The sequence below is a fragment of the Bubalus kerabau genome, chromosome 17 (genome assembly GCF_029407905.1).
Source record: "Bubalus kerabau isolate K-KA32 ecotype Philippines breed swamp buffalo chromosome 17, PCC_UOA_SB_1v2, whole genome shotgun sequence".
NCBI classification, from domain to species: Eukaryota; Metazoa; Chordata; class Mammalia; order Artiodactyla; family Bovidae; genus Bubalus; species Bubalus kerabau.
In genome coordinates this window covers 47,351,833-47,371,123 of record NC_073640.1, presented here as the reverse complement: position 1 = coordinate 47,371,123, position 19,291 = coordinate 47,351,833, and the positions used below count along the sequence as shown (strand labels likewise).

At 55.7% G+C, this 19,291-nt stretch overlaps 1 protein-coding gene and 1 non-coding gene across 2 annotated transcripts; one reads left to right on the top strand and one right to left on the bottom strand.

Annotated features, from left to right (window-relative positions):
* Window positions 1-4,470: 4,470 nt before the first annotated feature.
* Window positions 4,471-16,948, bottom strand: CHST8 (carbohydrate sulfotransferase 8). The gene is made up of 3 exons (XM_055551134.1): window positions 16,810-16,948; window positions 6,576-6,661; window positions 4,471-6,044 (listed from the first exon to the last, which is right to left on the bottom strand). Exons 1-3 carry the CDS (start codon window positions 16,946-16,948, stop codon window positions 4,938-4,940), a joined length of 1,332 nt encoding a protein of 443 aa, XP_055407109.1. The 3' UTR covers window positions 4,471-4,937.
* A 1,609-nt stretch (window positions 16,949-18,557) lies between these two features.
* On the top strand, window positions 18,558-18,630 carry TRNAY-GUA (transfer RNA tyrosine (anticodon GUA)). Its single transcript has one exon. It is a non-coding gene; the product is annotated as a tRNA-Tyr (tRNA).
* The last annotated feature ends 661 nt before the right edge of the window (window positions 18,631-19,291 follow it).

Here is a 19,291-nt window from a genome sequence, read left to right as displayed (position 1 = left end):
TCAGGGCTGCCAGGAGGGGTGCATCAAGCAGCGCGTGGGCGTGGCCAGCATCACACCTGCCCATCAAGAGCGCTTTGATTCATGCCGGCACATTCTCGAGCCCCACAGTTTGGAATCACTCACTTTGACCTCTGACCCCGGACCCTTGTTCTGGGCTTCAGGTGCTCTCAGGAGCAGCCTGCCAGCCTACTCTCTCCCCTCCCCTCCTCTTTCAGAGGCCTACCCAGAGGTGGGGGAGGGGACCGAAGTTCCCAGGTGTCCCCAGCTCCTGCAGACCCCTGGGCACTGTCTGCTGTCATTTTGCAACTGAGTCTCCTGTGCAAAGGGCCCTTCTGCGCAGCGTAAGAAGTCAGGGAGCAGCGCCGGCCTCACCGTCAGGTCCGACCATCCAGAGGAGCCAAAGCTCAGGGCTTACAGGCCCTCTCCCTCGCCTGGGCCCTGTAGACCCTGGAGGCCGCCCTCTCCAGCAAGAGGAGCCAAGGCTGACACACGCCGCCAGCCTCATCCAGGGTCATTGTACCCACCAGCATGGGGGCCCAGAGATGGGGCAGGATGATTTCAGCCCTGCTCAGCCCCAGACCGTCCACCCCCAGGTCCTGGAGAGCACCCTGGTCCATTCCTGGGGCTCTGTGCTTAGTGCTTAGTTGCTCAGTCGTATCCGACTCTTTGCAACCCTAGGGACTATATAGCCCACTAGGCACCTCTGTCCATGGGGATTCTCCAGGCAAGAATATTGGAGTGGGTTGCCATGCCCTCCTCCAGGAGATCTTCCCAACCCAGGGATTGAACCCAGGTCTCCTGCATTGCAGGCTGATTCTTTACCGTCTGAGCCACCAGGGGTCCTGGGGCCATGGATCAACACTAATCATCCTGTCCCAGCTCTGGTCCCCCAGCATTGGGTGAGGTGGGGGACATACCAGGAGGAAATTCGCTTGGTTAGCCATGGGTGCTCCCCAGAGAGGAGAGGGCTGAGAGGATGGTGGGAGAGGGAGGAGACCACTTCCTGCCCTCAGGTCTCTCCTGGGGCTCCCATCCCCCACCGAGGGGACTCAACCTGAGGATGAAATTGACAAACAAGCCCTGCCTGGAAGGGGAGAGGATGCTGGACTACTGTCCCTCCATCCACTGCCCACCCACCACTATCTGGAGGGCCAGGGCCCATGGTGACAGCAGACGGGAGGGTTTTGTCATGTCTTGGAGCCAGAGGTGCCGCTTGGCTTGACCTGGCATCTCATCTCCCCAGAGACTCTGGGGCTCACAGGCCTCATGGGGACCCAGGTTTGGGGGACATCTATTCTCTTTAACCGGCTTCCCAGGTGGCACTAGTGGTAAAGAACCAGCTTGCCAGTGCAGGAGATAGAAGAGATGTGGGTTCAATCCCTGGGTCAGGAAGATTCCCTGCAGGAGGGCACGACAACCCACTCCAGTATTCTCTCTTGCCTGGAGATTCCCACAGACAGAGGAGACTGGTGGGCTACAGTCCACGGGGTCGCAAAGAGTCAGACACGACGGAAATGACTTAGTTGCACACATTTTATTTAACACTCAGAGAGCTGGGCTCACGTCTGGGGAGGTCTTAGCCACTGTCAGGACAAAGGCCTGGTAGGGACTTCACTGTGGGTTGCCCCAGAAAGGGCCCATTTGGAGGACCAAGCCCGCAAAGGGCACTGGGGGTTCAGTGGTTATTTTTTCTAACTTGATGGACCTGCATGACCCCTGGGGGGAGCCTGTAGCCCCTTCCTGGGTCCCTGACCCAAATGGCCCCCTTCAGACTATACCACACAAAGTGGTGAACAAAGGAGAACTGTCCACAGTACCCCCAACCCCTCAACGCATATACAGGCTCACACGCATGTACACACACTCTCACCCCAGACACAGATGCCCATAAAACAGATTCCTGCCGCACCACTCACAAATATACACAAACACAGACTCGCGTGCTACCTTCCTCCCCCAGAAACACACACACACTTTCCTGTATCAACAGTTAAGTCCACTGTCTCCAAGCCCTAGGGCTAGATGAGGCGGGGCTTGGGGGCTGGAGCTGGGTCCAGGACCACCTCAGTGGATCCAGGGTGAGGTCTCAGGGCTGGGCTTCTGGAGCTTGTGCTGGGAGCCATCAAATGGTGATCATGATCATGGCCTGGACTGTGTCCCCTGCCAGTACCACCAGAAGAAAAGACCCTCTTTGATGGATGTTTTGTGTGTGTGCATGCGTGCTCAGTCACTTCAGTCGTGTCTGACTCTTCAGTCATGTCCATGGACTGCAGCCCACCAGGCTCCTCTGTCCATGGAGATTCTCCAGGCAAGAACACTGGAGTGGGTTTCCACGCCCTCCTCCAGGGGATTTTCTCGACCCAGGGATGGAACCCCGGTCTCCTGTGTCTCCTGCATTGGCAGGCAGGTTCTTTACCGCTAGCGCACCTGGGAAGCCTGTGTTGTGTGTGTACATCTGCCTAACCCAGGCCTGGTTGTCTCTGTGAGATGACACAAGGTATCTTTTCCTACTTTCCAACACACACACACACTAACATGGAAGGATGGTCCCCGGGGCAATCCTGATGGTCTCCAAGCAGCAGCACTGAGTGAAGGCGCCCTGCAGGCTGCCCCAGCCTGGCTTCTCAGTCTCTCTTTGTTGAGCAGACCAGTGACATTGCCATGTGCGTACATACTAAGTCGCTTCAGTCATGTCTGACTCTGTGGGACCCTATGGACTACAGCCTGTCAGGCTCCTCTGTCCATGGGAATCTCCAGGCAAGAATACTGGAGACACATTTGCCAAATGTGTCCTCGACCAGAGACACTGTTTCTACATGGTGAATTCGGCCTCACTTTGTGGGCACCACAGCCCAGAAGAGGCAGTTTCTGGGTCATGGTGAGCCAGGCTCTCCCTGCCTCTTCTCACATTGACCTGGCCCTGGCCTGGGTGTGGGTCAGCCTCTCAGCCTCTTCCTGCCTTCCACACCTTTGAGTCTCTCAGGCCCTGACCCCGGCCTCCTCCCTGACCCTCTGAATTCCTTCTGTCCAATGGTTCAGGTTGCTGTCAGCTGCAACCCAAGGAGAGGTCTTGCCCTACTCGGCATTCTTGGATGCCTGTGGCCTGGAGCAAGTAGGGGGCAGCCTCAACCCTCTTGTTCTACTACTTTTAAACTTTCTAGAGCCCAAAAAGAAAGATGGAGTAGCTCATGCCAGCGTGAGCCTGGCTGGGATCCAGTGGTCTGTTTCACCCTGCGGACCAGCAGCATCCTGTCAGGGTCTGGGCGCTTCCGCCTTAGCACATGGGAACGGACAGGGAGCAGTCTCCCGGGAGGGATCCGCAGACAGGCCACAGAAAGACCCAGGAGGGCCTGCGGCAGACTGCTGGGGGACAGGCTGACAGAAAGATGAGACCCAAAGTGTCTGACAGACAGACGGCCCTAGAAACAGCCAGGCCGCACTTCCCATTAAAACAAGACCCCAAAACTGCCGTGGTCATGCCCACACTCAGAGCTCCAACACTTTCTCTGAGACCTTTCAAGAGTCACCCTGGCTTTTGACAATTTCAGAACCATTTCTGCATGTGACAGTGTAAGCCTTTGGAGGAGGTGGTTCCTCTACAGCTTCTCCCCTCCGTCCGCCAGTGCTGGTTCAAATAGAAGCAGGCAACCCTGGTGGCTTTGAGGTGTTCTGTCAGGAGAATGAAGTCAGGGATCAAGGCTAGTGTTGGGGGGTCTGCAGATGGCATCATTGGGCCAAAGCCCTGCTTATCCCGAGGTTCAGAAAGCCAGAGACAGGACTTCCCTGGTGGTCCAGCGGTTAATAATCAGCCGGCCAATGCAGGGAACACGGACTCGATCCCTGGTCTAGGAAGATTCCACATGCCTCAGGGTAGTTAAGCCCATGCACCACAACTTCTGAACCTGTGCCCTCTAGAGCCTGAGCTCCGCAACAAGAGAAGCCACTGCAATGAGAAACCCTCCTACTGCAACTAGAGAAAGCTTGCACACAGTAACAAAGTCCCAGCACAGCCAATAAAATAAAATAGAAAAGCAAGCCAGGGGTGGCATCATTCTCACCCGGAAATGCCACAGCCCCTGAGACCCATGTGCAGTGGAGCAGTGACCGCAGGGGCAACCCCAAAGGACAGTTGGTCTGGAGAGCTTGTCAGTGCTTTGGCAGTCCCCAGAAAGCCCCCACAAAGTGCACTGATAGAAGGGCCTCCACGGGGGACAGGTATGTCTTCTTTCAGGATGAAGTGTGCCGGTACTGAGATCTCAGGACCTCGTTGGTGGCGTCCTGGCCTTGGGAGCCTGGGTGGAGACGCTACTGCGGGCCCTGAACCGGAACTGCTGGGGCCTCTGCTTCTGCGCATGCCCTGGGCGGGGCCTGCAGGCGCCTGGCTCTCACCATCCTCCCAAGGGAGAAAGAGACCCAGAAAGCCCCGGGGAAGGGTCCCTGTGCTCCCGCACCAACACACAAAGTATAGACACCCCTGCTCTGGAAACCATGTGCTTTATTTCAAACCTCATTCCAAGGGAAACTCCCCCCTGGGTCGTAGAAAAGCTGCAAACCCTGCGGTTTGGTTCAAGGCAATGCTAAGGGAAATCCCTTACTGCTGGGGCCCTCGTCCACTGGGCCTCAGACTTCCCTGGTCATCCCTGGTCATCCTGACTCTTCATGGAGCTGGGTGTGGGCAGCCGGGACTCTGGAGTGTCCAGGTCACCGCCCTCCCCCACAGGCCCCAGCATCTTCCTTATTTGAGGAGTATGGAAGGGGGTTATGGGACGAGGGCCAGCGTCTGGTCCAAGGCCTGGGCCTCTGTCCCCCCCCACCGAAGGGCCTGCGCCACCCTCAGAGCCCTGTTGCTCTGGGTACATCTCAGCTCCCAGGTGAGGCCCCAAGGAGGTGTGGGATGCCCCTGCGGACCGGTGAGTGGGTGGGGCTGGCCCCGCCCCTCAGTACAGGTCTGCAAAGGGCTTGGAGTAGTTGAACATCAGGTAGTCCATGTAATAGAAGTCGTAGGTGCGCTGCCGCTGCAGGGTAGAGAGCTGGGCGAAGTACTGGTGGGTGATGCGGGCTGTCGTCCGCGCCTCCTCCGAGTGCCGGTCCTTGAACCGGGGGAAGGTCAGGTTCCGTGGCGCGTGGATGAGGCTCAGGAAGAAGTTGGCATCGTCCTCCATGCTCTCAAACTTGCCCACAAAGTCATAGTCGATGAGACAGGGGCTGCAGAGCCGGCTGACATGGTCCCAGTGGATGTCCATGCCCACCGGCCGGTGCACATCCAGCAGGTACTGTACGAACTCGGGGAACCTTACGCCGGAGCCCGTCCGCAGGGCCTCTCGAGAGGCGTTGGCCCGGTACCGGGCCAGGATGGCCTTGCCGAAGACGGGGTGATAGTAGCTATTGGGGTGCTCGAACTTGTCGCGGAAGGCGGAGACCAGCCTCTCGAAGGGCTCGCGCACGAAGAGCATCTTGGTGTAGGTGCCCAGGCGGTGGAGGATGCCCTGGCGGTCGAAGGTGTCCAGCCGCTTGAGGGCGCTGCCGTAGTGCACGGTGTCGTGCTGGATGTCGGTAGTGGACGAGGCCAGCCCGGCCAGCACCATGAGCACGCGCTTCCAGTTGGAGCAGCCTGCCTTGGGCACCTCGCAGTACAGCACGCGGTGGCGGTCCTCCACGAAGATGCGGGACACGTGGCGGGGCGTGACCGCCCTGCGGCTGCTGCTCGCGCGGTACTTGGCGCACGCCTCCCGCATCACCCGCTTGCGCTCCCGCTGGGTCTCGCGCAGGCTGGCCCAGCGGCCGTCCAGGGCCCCGGGGGCTGGCCGGGCCAACGTGCCGGCCGAGCTGTTGGCTGGGAGGGCCGCCGCAGCCGGCATTTTCTTGATGAGCAGCCGTCGGCGGCGCTGCCGGGGTCGCAGACGGGCCCCCACGTTCAGCTGAGCTTGAGGGTCCTGGGACATCCGCAGGCTCAGGCCCCGCGGGGCGCGGCTGGACAAGTCTCGGGTGACCCTCTCCGTGGCTGCCTTAAAAGGACCATCCTGGGAACTGCCTGGTGGGAGGTCCTGGGGCGAGAAGAGAGGTTGGTTAGTAGCGTGGACAGATTGGCTGGGCACTAAGGCTCCCACGGGACCAGGCACTCGCCAAGGCCGGGGTCCCTGCCTCCTCTGTGGACTGAGGTTTTCTCAAATGAGGGCGAAGGGGACAGCCTGGCCCTGCAGGATGCAACCCCTTTGGTCTGAGCCCGCATACAGTCCCCAGAGCCCCGTCTCCCCTCAAGGGTCGTGGTGTGTGTGTGGCGGGGGTTGGGGTGGGGGGCGGGGAGCAAGTGTTATTTTGGCCACGAGATGGCGCAGGTCTCCCAGGAACAACCTCCTGGCGAGGAGGCGAAGGGGGAGCTGGTGGCCTGAAGGAACCAGGCTCAGATTTAACGCTTCTATTAGCACAGGGGGGAGCCGCCATCCACGGGAAAGGGAAATTCATGGGTCCAAGGTCCCCGGCTTTGTTCCCAAGGCTCCTGGGAAAGGCAGGACACATTTTTCTTTCCAAGAATGGATTTAATGTGAGCTCTGAATTTCTTCCCTGGCCTCCCCAACCTTCCCCAAGCCGCCCATGCTGAGATTTATCAAACTCTCAGAACTCACGTTGTGCGGCTGCTGTGGCCTGATGCTGAACTTTATTCCTAAAAAGCAAACAGAGAGGATAGTATCGGCAGTGGAAGTACCACGTGGTCTCCTGTAAGCAGTGGAACCTGCCTGTAGGTTCCTGACTGTGGGCGCCTGGGCTCGAGGGGACTTGGTGTGAGCTTGATGAAAGAACAGTTCAGGGGGCCAGGAGGAGAGGCAAGGCATGGTGCAAGTGCCCCTCCACTTCCCTGACCCATGTGGAGAGTGGGGGTGCAGCAAAGACTCGGTCCCACCGGCTCCCACCTGATGTTAACTTCTGAGCATCCTACATCCTAGTGTGACCTGGAGAGTCCAGAAGGTGCCCCTCCCACATACCTGCTCAATGGAGCAGCTGGGAACCTCACAGGCTGCCCCCACCTCACACCGTCATTAAGACATACGGAAGGGCCCCTTCAGGAAGATCTGTCCATCTTCTCTCTATGCCCTGGCTCTGTTAATATGGCACACTTGTGTCTGTACTTGGCACACAGGTCTGGGAGTGGACTCATTCCCCTTGGACTGGGGCCTCCCCACTGGCTCTGGAAAGTTCCTTCACCTTGGCATCTGCTTTGCAATTTGGGCCACTAGCTGGTCCTGGAGCTCTAGGATGAGCTGATCTTGTTCCGCCCACCCTGGTTTCCTCCAAAAGGCTGAGGAGAGCCCCACATAGTGGCTGATTGCAGGCAAGCCCTTACTGGGGACAAGGGGGAGATGGAGAGAGATCAGTGCATCAGTGGCCACACCCTGACCCATCCCCTCTGCCCCCACCAAGGAGGTGCTTTGTCTGCACTGGGGCTGGGGTCACTCAGGACAAGTAAGCTTTGGAGAGGCAAATCTTTGGCCAAGGAGAGAGGATTTGGCCCATTTGAAGGGAGGTCTTGGGAGGATGAGAGGATTTCCTTCAAGGAGGCGGCACTATTTAGGAGTCTTGGCCTCCTTCCCCATCCCTACCGGGCCACAGAGGCATTGGGCTCTTCCCGCCCCTGTGCCATGTGAGTGGACATGGCTTCTCTGAGGCTTTGCCACAAGCCAGAGTCACAGTCAGAACCAACGATCCTTTAAACAAGCGGAGAGCTCCAGCTCCCAGCTGGCACAATGGAGCACTGCATAAGCCACACCTGGTTGAGTTCTGGCTGCTGCTTGGTGGGGGGGGGGTGGGGTGGGGGTTATTCTGGAAACACTTCCGCTGTTGTGTCTGTGCACTTGCAGAGTTCCAGTGTCTGGAGCCCAGCTGGCCAGGGGACAACCAGGCTCTCTGTCCCTGACCCAGGGACTCTGCCGATTCCTTGTGAGGTCCAGCTTTACAAGTTCAGCCCCTGCTATGACCTTGGCCTTATACTGCTCAGTCTGAGGATGTGCCCACAATTCTTCATTCATCAGCAAGTGAGGGTGGGAGGATGTGAGGTCAGCTCTCGGTTTGGAAACCTAAATTCCCTGAGCCTACCAGGACCTTTCCCAAGACCCCAAAGAGGTGCAAGTGAAGGCATAGCTTGTCACACTGCATCTTTCTTCTGCCGCAGTGCTCTTCTTTGACCTCTTTGTCCAGGGACTGACCCTTCCCTGGGCAAAGGGCAGAGTGTCCACACCTTTCTGGGCATCTCCCAGCTTATGAGCATTATGTGTGCGTGTGTGCATGGGTCAGCTCTGAAACAGGCCTTCCTGACTCTTCCATGGAGAGAGGGAAGCTCCATGTAGAACTGACCGCACCCCTCAGGAGGGTGGGGTGTGAGCAGTGGGTGCTTAACCTTGAGGCAGAAGCCTCTAGAATTAAGCCCCTCACCAGGATCCCCCAGTCAGCCCACAGCCTCCTTTCCTTGGCTAGCCACCTCCCACCCCCGCTGCACTCTCTCTTTATGCGGCCTGTCCCCAGGATGAGCTTCCTAAGCTCATTTCCAGCTGATATGCGCGGGTTTCCTTCAGCAGCCGATGATCACAGATCCCTCCACCAGAAGGGCCCCTCTGCACACTCAGTTTTCCTCCACACTGCCGGGTTTCCTTAATTATTTTCTTCTGGTGACGGCAGCTGGCTCTGTTAAATCACCTCTCCTCCTCAGAGTCTCAGATACGGGAATTTACTCTGCTTGTCAATCCTGTCAGCTTGTCAGGGTGTGATGGTGCTTATTTATATTCCTTTTCTGGAGCAAATGAGTCATGCCAGATTTGGCCGAGAGTGGGGCTGAGAAGCCACTTACAGAAGGCATCTTGCCAGCAGGCAAAGTGAGACAAGGATGTGCTTGCAGAGGTCACAGCCTCTACAGCCATGACCTCCCACTGGCACCATTCCCTCAGCCTGGAGGGTGGTGGACTGTGAGGCCTGACCCATTTTTATCTGTGCAGACTTCACAAGAGGGCCCTGAGCCTAAGGGCTTTCCAAGGCTGGTCAGGCCAGAGCTCTGAGTGCGGGCTGGCAATAAAGTTCTTGCTGACAGAGCCCAGGGCTGCGTGAGTCTCCTGACCTCTTGGGCACTTTTCCCCAACAAAGCCAACCTGGCCGCAATTGCCCCCTTTGAAAAAAAAAAGGATTACCTTGTGGAAAACCCAATAACAGATTTTATATGGAGCTTGAATTTGCCACAAGCTGAATGGTCATGACCCTTAAACTTATGGCAGCTTGTTTGCAAAGACTGTGAGCCCATCCCATTTGGCCACTTTGGAATAAAGAAACTTAACAATGGAATGCAACAGAAATGGCCCCATTGGCCAGAGGCTAAATGTCCCTACTTTTTCCATCAAGGAAGTAGCTCTACATGCACTGCTCAGATAAAGGTTGAAAAAAAGACCACCTGCAGCTCTAAGATGTGACAGCTAGGAGATGTCTTGGGCATCTGAGACTTGGGGCGGGGGCGGGGGGTGGTGCGCGGGCGGTGGTCTGTGCATTCCCCAGAGGACTGCATTTCAGGACCCTGGACAGCTCTGGGGAGCCAGCCAGGGAAGTGCCTCTACTGCACAACCGGGAAAGTATTGCCACCAGGGGCCCTGGAACCCATGCCATGGGGAACCTGGAGGGGGCTTGGCCTCACTATAAGACCACCTGCTAAGCCCCCAAATAGGTGTACAACGCAGATGAAAGCCACAGCCCCGCCCTCTCTTCCATCCAATGTCACCACGCTGCCTCTCATCTCCTGTCCCCGGCCTTCACTCTGCGACAGGAACCCCCAGGGTCAGTCATGTATGCACTCTCCTTTCAGTGTCTGAGTCTCCTGTCCTCTCCCTTCAGCATAATATTAACTTTTAAGGGAGCCCTCTCCCCCCATACAGTAAGAAATAAACAACCACTTTCTCTCTCTGGACAGAGGACATTCGCAGAGCGGTTGAAACACATGCAGTACGATAAGAGTGAGCATCGGTGAGAATAAACAAGGCATGAGTTATTGAGGCTGCCAACTGTGCTCCACACTGTGAGCTCTTCATTGGCTGAAGGTTTTCTTCTGAGCGTCTGGCTGAAAAAGCTTTCTGGTTACCTGCCAAGGGGAGGCAGAGGCTGATGTGAGAGTGTGTGAGGCCAGTTTCCTATAATTAGGCCAGGCAGCCTGGACCTGAGGCAGAGCTGGGGAGGGGAGGTTTCAAGCATGTGGGCTGTTGAGGGGAGGGTCCCTTGCCCACCACTCCTCTCTGAATTACAAGAGGGAGACCTGCTGGGTTGCATTCAGAAGCCCCAATCCTGGATGCCCAGGGCCCACTGGGGGTAGGGCTTGCAAACCAGTCTTTCAGTCAGGTTGTGTAGACAGGCAACACTGATGTGGGTCCAAACAGGACCCAAGTACTTAGAAAGGGCTGCCTCATGAGCCCCTGACCCCTTAGCCCCAGGTGGGTCATTTGAGGAGAGTGATTGCTATTCTGGCTGCTCAAATTCTAGCCCTGGGCCCTGACGGGCAGTGGGGAGAGGGTCCTGGCACTCTAAACACTGCAACCTTGGGGAAAGCATGGCCATCCGAAAGGAGTCAGACCTACAAAGTGGGGCAGAGATGGGAGAGAACTGGAGAGGCCACAGGACACGAGTGGAAGTTCAAAGACCCTGCCCTGTTGGGAGCTTCAGACTCGTGGTCCTTGAATTCCCCAGAGGTTTCTGCACTGAGCTGGGATTCCTTGGCTCCTTTCCCACAGCCTGGCTCTTCTAGTGACTTAGTCCACGTGGTAGACATCCCCATGCCCACACATCCACTTATGCTGCCCATCTGGCCAGGAACTCTAGGGGTTCAGGCTGGAGGGAGCCAGAAGGGACATTGAAAGCAAATCCCCCACTGCATCCTGGTTCCCTCGTGTACAAGAGTCAGCCTCCAGGCATCGGTCGCACCCCAGGTTCCCTGGCAGCTGCCTCTGGGGGATGAGTGCCGTCACCTGCTCTGCTGTTTCCACATCTCAATTAGAAAGAAATAGACACCTTCCACGTGTGCCAGGAGAAAGGCCTCCCTGCTCTGGGGCAGCTGCACAGCTGGCCAGTGTGCAGGACCTCACACAAGTGGTGATGAGCTACAAGGTGTGAAACGGGGATGCTGGCAGGAAAAAAACGCAGCCAGGGCACATGTACTGCCTTCCCACTGTGGTCAGAGAGGAAACCCCAAGGGAGCTGCTAGGCTCTACTCCACAGGAAATCTGAAAGGTTTCTGAATCAGGGTCCTCCAGAGAAACAACCAATAGGAGATATATATATATATATATATATATATATATATATATATATATATAATTTGTATATCATATAGCAGGGGGATTATTTTAAGGAATTGGCTCTTGTGATTGTGGGGGTTGGGTGAAATCTGCAGGGCAGGCCAACAGGCTAGAGATCCAGGGAAGAGCTGATGGTGCAGCTCAGGTCTGAGGGCCGTCTGGAGGCAGAATTTCTGCCTTCTTTCCTCCTGTGGCCTTCAACTGATTAGATGAGGCCCACCCACATATGGAGGTTAATCTGCTTTACTTGAAGTCTATTATTTTTTTTTTTTTAATTAATGAGAAGGATTGGGGGGTGCTGTGCTAGGTCTCCATTGCTGCACTCAGGCTTTCTCTAGTTGTGGTAAGCAGGGGCTACTCTTTGTACAGTCTTCTCATTGCAGTGGCTTCTCTTGTTAGAGCATGAGCTGTAGGTGCATGGGCTTCAGTATTTGCAGCAAGCAGGCTCAGCAGTTGCTGCATGCAGGCCCCAGAGCACACGGACTTTAGTAATTGCAGTGTGTGGGCACTTAGTCACTCCATGGCATGTGGGATCTTCCCAGACCAGGGATCAAATCTGTATTCCCTGCATTGGTAAGCAGACTGCTGACCACTGGACCGCTAGGGAAGTCCACTTAAAGTCCATTGATTTAAAGGTAATCACATCTAAAAAATTCCCTCCCAGTAACATCTAGACTGGTGTCTGACCAACTATCTGGGCACCATAGCCTAGTCAAGTTGACATATAAACTTGACCCTCACAGGAGGTATATTAATTTCCTAGGGCTGCTCTAACAGAGTATCACAAGGCTAGCTGGTTTAAAAATAACAAAAATTTATTCTCTCACAGTTCTGGAGGCCAGATGTCTGAAATGAAGGTGTCAGCAGGGCCCTGCTTCCTCTGAATGCTCAAGGGGAGCATCCTTCCTTGCCTTGTCTAGCTATCTGGCTGCCCCAGATGTTCCTTGGCTGCGGCAGTTTACATCCAATCTCTGCCTCCATCTTTTTAAGTCTTTATTGAATTTGTTACAATATTGCTTCTGTGTTGTGGTCTTTTGGCCAGGAGGCATGTTGGATCTTATCTCCCCAACCAGGGATTGAACTCACATCCTCTGCATTGGAAGGCAAAGTCTTGACTGTGGTACCACCAGGGAAGTGCCCCCTGTCTCCATCTTCACAGGATTATTTTATGTACCTGTCTACTTGTCTCTTCTCCCTTGGCCATTCTGAATTTTTTGGTTGTTCAGTTATCGTGTCTGACTCTGCCCCTCACCATCTCCCAGTTTGCTGAAGTTCATGTCCACTGAATCAGTGATACCATCCAACCATCTCATCCTCTTTTGCCCTTTTCTTCTTTTGCCTTCAGTTTTTCCCAGCATCAGGGTCTTTTCCAACAAGTCAGCTGTTTGCATCAGGTGGCCAGAGTCCTGGACATTCTGAATTAGGGCCCACCCTAATGACTTCATCTTGATGACATCAGCAAAGACCCTATATATATATTATGGTCACCTTCACAGGTACTAGAGGTTGAGACTTCAACCTCTTTGGTGGGAAGTGGGGCACAATTCAAGCTCATAATGGGGGGGGGGGAGTGACTTCAGGGGGCTTTAAGAGCACTGGCCAGAACTGCCCAGAGGAGGTGAGGGAACACTTGCACTGCAGGATTGGGTGGCCCAATCAGTGACAAAGGATTGTGTTAGTCTTCTGTGTTCTTGGGACAAGGACTGTGTCAATGTCTGGCACCAGGCCTGGCACACAGCAGGAGCTCAATAAATGCTTGAGGAAAAGCTGATGTTGCCTGAACTGAGAGCTGGCCCTGGAGTGGGGGATGGGTGTTGGGCTTCTCCAGGGTTCTGGCTGGAGTCCACCAACCCCCAGCAGGGCTTCTCCAGCTCAGCCTGGCAGCCTGGGGAGGGTCTGTGCATCTGGTGGCAGCTGCCAGCCAAGTGGCTGGATGGAGACATGTGCTGCCCTGGCCGAGGGTCTGTCCACCCACCCAGGCTATGCGGGCTTTGGGGGTCTGGGTGGTCAGAGCAAGGACACACTCAGCTGGCTGCCTCCCACTGCTACCTGGGGGGCCCCTGGCTGGGCCTGCCTCTGGGACCCCATGGTGGCCATTCCTCCTCTGACTCTTCCTACCAGCTCAGGCTCTGCCCTTTTGAGGGGCAAGCCCTGCCAAACCCCCTCTGGCCTCTGCCTGCCTACTTGTGAGCTGCTCTGTTCCTCTGGGCCGGTTGTTAATATATGCAGATTTGATGCAAAACGGAAGTTTAAACACTCTCAGCAATTAGAGGGCAGCTTGGACTGAGGGCACAGAATTCAGATGGAAGAAGCCTCACCAAAGGGCCTTAAATTCTCACTTGTGTTCACTGGAACATTCAACTCATTAAGTTCTCTGCTAGGGCCTCAGCGCACAGCCCTGCCATCTCTGCTGCCCCCAGGGCCCAGGGCATGAAAATGGGGCTCCAGGAGAGAGGGGGGGCCCCAGACAAAGGTGCCGGCTGCTGCTGGAACCCAAAGATGGATGGCTCTGGGGTCGGAACCTGGACCTTGGGGAAAGGCAGGGGTCAGGCCAAACGTGCTCCCAGGCAGGACGGTGGGTGGTCCTGCAGGGCCCTGTCCTCTGGCCTCAGCCTCTGGATGGGGGAGCTTCTTCAAGTTGTTCTGAGACAACCAAACTCACAGTGGGGTCCCACAGTGACCCCTGACCCTTGGCCCAGACTTGAGCAAGGGTTTCCTCTCCCTTAACTGAGAGACTGCACCCCGAGTCACAGCTTTTAACAAGGGGTCAGTATATTGGGCTTCTCTTGTGGCTCAGCTGGTAAAGAATCCGCCTGCAATGCAGGAGACCTGGGTTCGATCCCTGGGTTGAGAAGTTCCCCTGGAGAAGGGAAAGGCTACCCACTCCAGTGTTCTGGCCAGAAGAATTCCATGGACTACAGTCCATGGGGTTGCGAGAGTTGGACATGATTGAGAGACTTTCAGTATATTTAAAGGGCTTCCCAGGTGGTCAGTGGTAAAGAGACCTCCTGCTAATGCAGGAGACATTGATTTGATCCCTGGAGGAGGAAATGGCAACCCACTCCAGTATTTTTGCCTGGAAAATCCCATGGACAGAGGAGCCTGGCGGGCTGCACTCCATAGGGTCGCAGAGTCGGACATGACTAACCATGCACACACAAGTCAGTATATGTAAAAAGAGGAAAAAAAGAAAATGAGAACACTGCTTTGTGACTTAACCTCCCTGAGCTTTAGTGTCCTCATCTGGTAAAGGGGATGAAAATACCTATCTTGTGGGTCTGCAAATGTGTAAATGAAGTGATGCACGGTGCTGGGTCCAGAGAGAGCTCAGAGGATGGAGGCCCCCGGCTCGTGATGCTCCCATCACCTGGGCACCTTTGCAGCGCCTGGATTTCCCTGAGCCCAGCTCCTGCACCAGCGCAGGGACTCTGGGACCTGCCTGCAGGGGAGGGAAGTGGAAATCTTCCCGTTCTGGGCAGATGGGCACCTGACGGCTCTGACTGCTCCTTGCTTTGTTTAGTGATTCCATCCCCTCAACCCTGTGATTAGGATCCACGATTCAGCTGAGTAGTTCCCTGTCAGCTCAGCCTTGGCTGTGAATTCCCTTGGAGCTGTCAGTGTGGCGCATCAGAGCTGCCTGTCAGTCAACCAGCCAGCCTGTTAGCTTCTCTGCAAAGCTCACAGCTGTGCTGCTGCCCACCCCCACACCTCTGTCCATCACCCAGTTGGGGGAGGGGTGTCCCTGAGCATCCTCTGTGTGCCTGCCTGTTCTCAGGGGAGGGGTCCTCAGCTCCCACTTTGAGGCTCCCCTCTGTCCGAGTCTGGGGTGACTCCATCGTGTCTGGGGGTGGGGGTGTGTGGCCCCCATGCACATGCCATGCACACGCAGCTACACTGCCGTGTGTGCACATCGATTAGAGCAGGAGTTGGTAGGTCTTGTGCTGTGTTTCACCACGAGTGCACCTGTGTGCTTCCTGCTGTGTGTTCTGGCCTGCGCTGGGTGGGGAGGGTGTGTTCACATCCAGGCACAGTTTCTGAGAGCATGTGGCACATGCTTTAGAGCAAGTCCCGCTTTTTTCTTCCTTTTACATATTCAACCTGGGCCTGGAAGGATAAGCAGGAGCGAGTGAATGCTGCTGCAGATGAGAAAGAACCCAGTTCATGACACTTGCCAGCAAAGCCACGGTGGCCCCTGGCGGCCCCCATCCCTGCCTCCCCTGCATATGAGACCCGTGACAGTCACAGTCGCACGGGCGGCCACCATCTGTCCATTCGCCCCACACCGAGCACTGCATGTGCCAGGCAGTGTCTTAGGCACCGGTGACAGCGTCTTGGCTGTGAACAAGACAGTCATGGCTCTGCCCTCATGGAGTTTTCAGTCTAGTGAGGAGGTGAGGCACTGAACAGCAGCCTTCCATGTGTGAGGGGGCAATTTAGGATGTGGTAGGCAGCATGTGGTGGGGGATGCCAGCAATCCCAGGGCATCAGGTGAGGTCTCCCTCAGGTAGTGACAATTAATTGACACTTGGGCTTCCTCAATGGCCCCATGGGTAAAGAATCTGCCTGCAGTTCAGGAGACACAAGGGATGCAGGTTCGATTCCTGGGTTAGGAAGATCCCCTGAAGTACGAAATGGCAACCAACTCCAGTATTCTTTCTTGGAGAATTCCACGTACAGAGGATCCTGGTGGGCTATAGCCTACGGGGTTGCAGAGTCAGATGTGACTGAGCAACTAAGTCCAAACGTGGGTAATGAGGGCATCTCAGGCAGACTTTGGTGGCCTTGCACCGTGACATCAGGTTTCATGGAAGGGCATCAAGAAACAGCAGGTCCAAGGCTGCAGAGGGCAAAGGCAGAAGGTCCTTCGCTTCTCTCCTAAGCCCTGAGGGGATGCCTAGAAGGGGTTTAAGCTGAGCGTTATTGTGAATTTAAGGGTCATTCTGAGGTGAAGAGTTGAAAACAGAGCAGAAAGTCTGGTCAGCGAATGTTGCCATTGTCCAGGCGGAGATGTCTGAGGCCTGGACCCAGGTGAGGATGGCCGAATATGGAGGAAAAGGGATCTTACCCGCTGGTGGTCCAGTGCACAAGATGTCACCCTCCAATGCAGGGGGTGCAGATTTGATTCCTGGTTGGGGAGCTAAGATCCCATATGCCTCACATCCAAACTCCCTCAAACCCCAAAAAACAAAACAGAAGCAGTATTGTAATATTCAATAAAGATGTTCCTTTAAAAAAAATCTTAAAGAAAGTGGAGAAAGATGTGAAGACTATTTCAGGAGGAATAGTCAGCAGTGGGCGTGCTGGTTAAGGTTTAACCACTGGCTCCGGGGGTGGTGGAGTGGGGGTGGGGAGGAGCCTAATTGGTAGTGTTTGCTGATTTCCGTGGTGTAAATACTCCTACCATGGCAGATTCCAAGCTACAGGTGTGAATGTGGAGTTGGGACCTCATGGGCTGGTACCAGCCGGCTCCCTGCATCAGCAGGACCCAGGGACTGACCGGGAGCAGAGTCAGGGATGCTGGCTTCTGACTTAAGCAGTGGGTGGATGCTGATGCCCCTTTCCGCAAAGGGAGGCAGATCCTGGCCGAGTCCGAAATGCTGATGGGTCTCCCAACGGCAGACATCCACGATCAGCATGATTGCCAATGCATGGCCATTTGGGGTGCCCTGCTAGGGACCAGCGCATCCATCCCTGAGCCCCTGGGCAGCCCTTTGTAGGAAACTGACTCCCCCAGGAGGCCTGAGGTGCCTCCCTCACCGAGTGGCCCCTGCAGCAGGTTGGGGGAGAATGTCAAGGAAGCATCAGCTAGATGGATTTACAGCTGAAGGAGGGGGAAGAAGGGAGGACAGGGTTAGCAGGTGTATAAGTGGGGGCACATTTGTGGCTCCTGGGGGGTCAGTGACAGTGTGGGACCAGCACTTTCCGAGGACAGAGAGCAGGGCTGAGGCAGCCAGTTACCTGAAGCCCCGGCAGTGAGCCTGGCCCGAGTCCTGCCTTTGTCCTGAGCCTGTGGGGAGCCACGGCTTCAGCTCTGAGTGGCCGTGGCCAGGTTAAATGGATGGATGTAATGTTCCTCCTGTTTGGCTGTCAGGGCCCCTGGTGACTGCTCTCCAGCCAGCTCTGCAGGAAAGGGCCTAGTTTGGCTTAAATATTGGTGAGTTTCCATCGGGGGTGACCAGAAAATAAAAATGAGGGAGTCATTCTGGAGCCCGAGGCTGCAGTAGACCCACCAAGGGGCTGCCTGTTTGCAGGAAGAATGCCAACCACACCTACTGGCCCAGGCCTGTGACAGACGCTTCTTCACTGGAGCCGAGTCAGGTCATCAGAGGCTGCCGACAGGGCAGCCTCATTACCACGGTGGCCCGACCGCAAGATAATGATCGGTCTGGTTCTGGCCGGCTTCTGGATGTGACAATCCAGCCGCTGCGTCAATTACTGAGCTGTCTGTGGCTGTCAGACCCGTCACGGCTGTTGCCTGCGATACCCTGAAAAGCCACAAAGCAAATCCTTCTAGCTGATGCTTCCCTGAAGTGTCCCCCCACCCCCAACTGCTGCAGGGGCTGCTCGGTAAAGGAGGCGCCCCAGGCCCCCTGGGGGAGTCGGGTTCCAACAGAGCGCTGCCCAGGGGCTCAGAGATGGAAGCGCTGGTCCTTAGCAGGGTGTCCCAGATGGCCGTGCATGGCCACTGATCATGCCCAGAGGGGTCCCTGGCCTTGATTCCAGCACCACCCAGGCCCATCCTGTCTCTAGGGTCTCCTCCAGCCCAGCCAAGACCCTCAAGGGACAGCAGCATTTCAGAGGTCATCCTCTGTGTCCCTGAGCCGAATGCAGTTCCTGGTGACTCACAGATGGCAAAGGGCAGGCAGGGGACCCTGGCAGTCAACCCAGGTGTTCTCTGCCATTGGTCTGGAGAGATGCAATTCACAGCTAACCAGAACCTCAAGACAGGTCCTTGGAAGTGGAGTTGATCCAGTCAAGGATTGGGCCACCAGCAGCTCAGGAAGTCTCTGACCCGAGGATTTGGTCAGCTCTTCTTCCCTGGTAGCTCTGATGGTAAAGAATCCACTTACAATGCAGGAGACCCAGGTTTGATCCCTGGGTTGGGAAGATCTCCTGGAAAAGGGAATGGATAGCCACACCAGTATTCTTGCCTAGAGAATCCCATGGACAGAGGAGCCTGGTGGGCTACAGTCATGGGCTTGCAATGAGTCAGATATGACTGAGTGACTTAACACTTTTAGGGATTTCCTGGTGGCTCAGATGGTAAAGTATCTGCCTGTAGTGCAGGAGACCCAGGTTCAATCCCTGGGTCGGGAAGATCTGGAGAAGAAAATGGCTACCCACTCCAGTATTCTTGCCTGGAGAATTCCATGAACAGAGGAGACTGGTGGGCTACAGTCCATGGGGTTGCAGAATCAGACACGACTGAGTGACTATCACTTTTCCAAGAGGAAAGGCATTAACCCTGACCTTGGCAATGGCTAGCTGTGGAGATGCCCCTTCCCTGGACACCTGGCTAAAACCTACTTTCTCTCCCTTCTGGCTGGCCAGCCCTTGGCTCCTCCCAGCTCAGCACCCAGAGGTCCAATCAGTAATGGACCACACTGGGCTCACAAGGGGCTGACCACAGCAGCCCCAGGCCATCCTCGGGAGCACAGACATCTGATCCTCCTGGCATTTGGGGGATGTCACTCTGAGAGGCACCCTTTGCAGGGAACGTGATGTCTGTGTTTGCCTGGGTGGGGCAGGGGCTGCCGGATTCCTGGCAGGCACTGTCTGAGGTCCTTGAACATTCCCTTCAAGGCTCAGTTCTCCTCTTAGCCTTGGCCTGCGAATCAGCAGCAAAGCCCTGGAAATTAGACCTGCCCACTTTGCAAAGAGAACACGGTCCCCATGTAATAGCTGCTCGAAGGGTGGCGAGGGTCACTGTGAACAGAGAGCTGAAGAAGATGTTCTGAGCTGTTTTTCTGCTTCCTTTG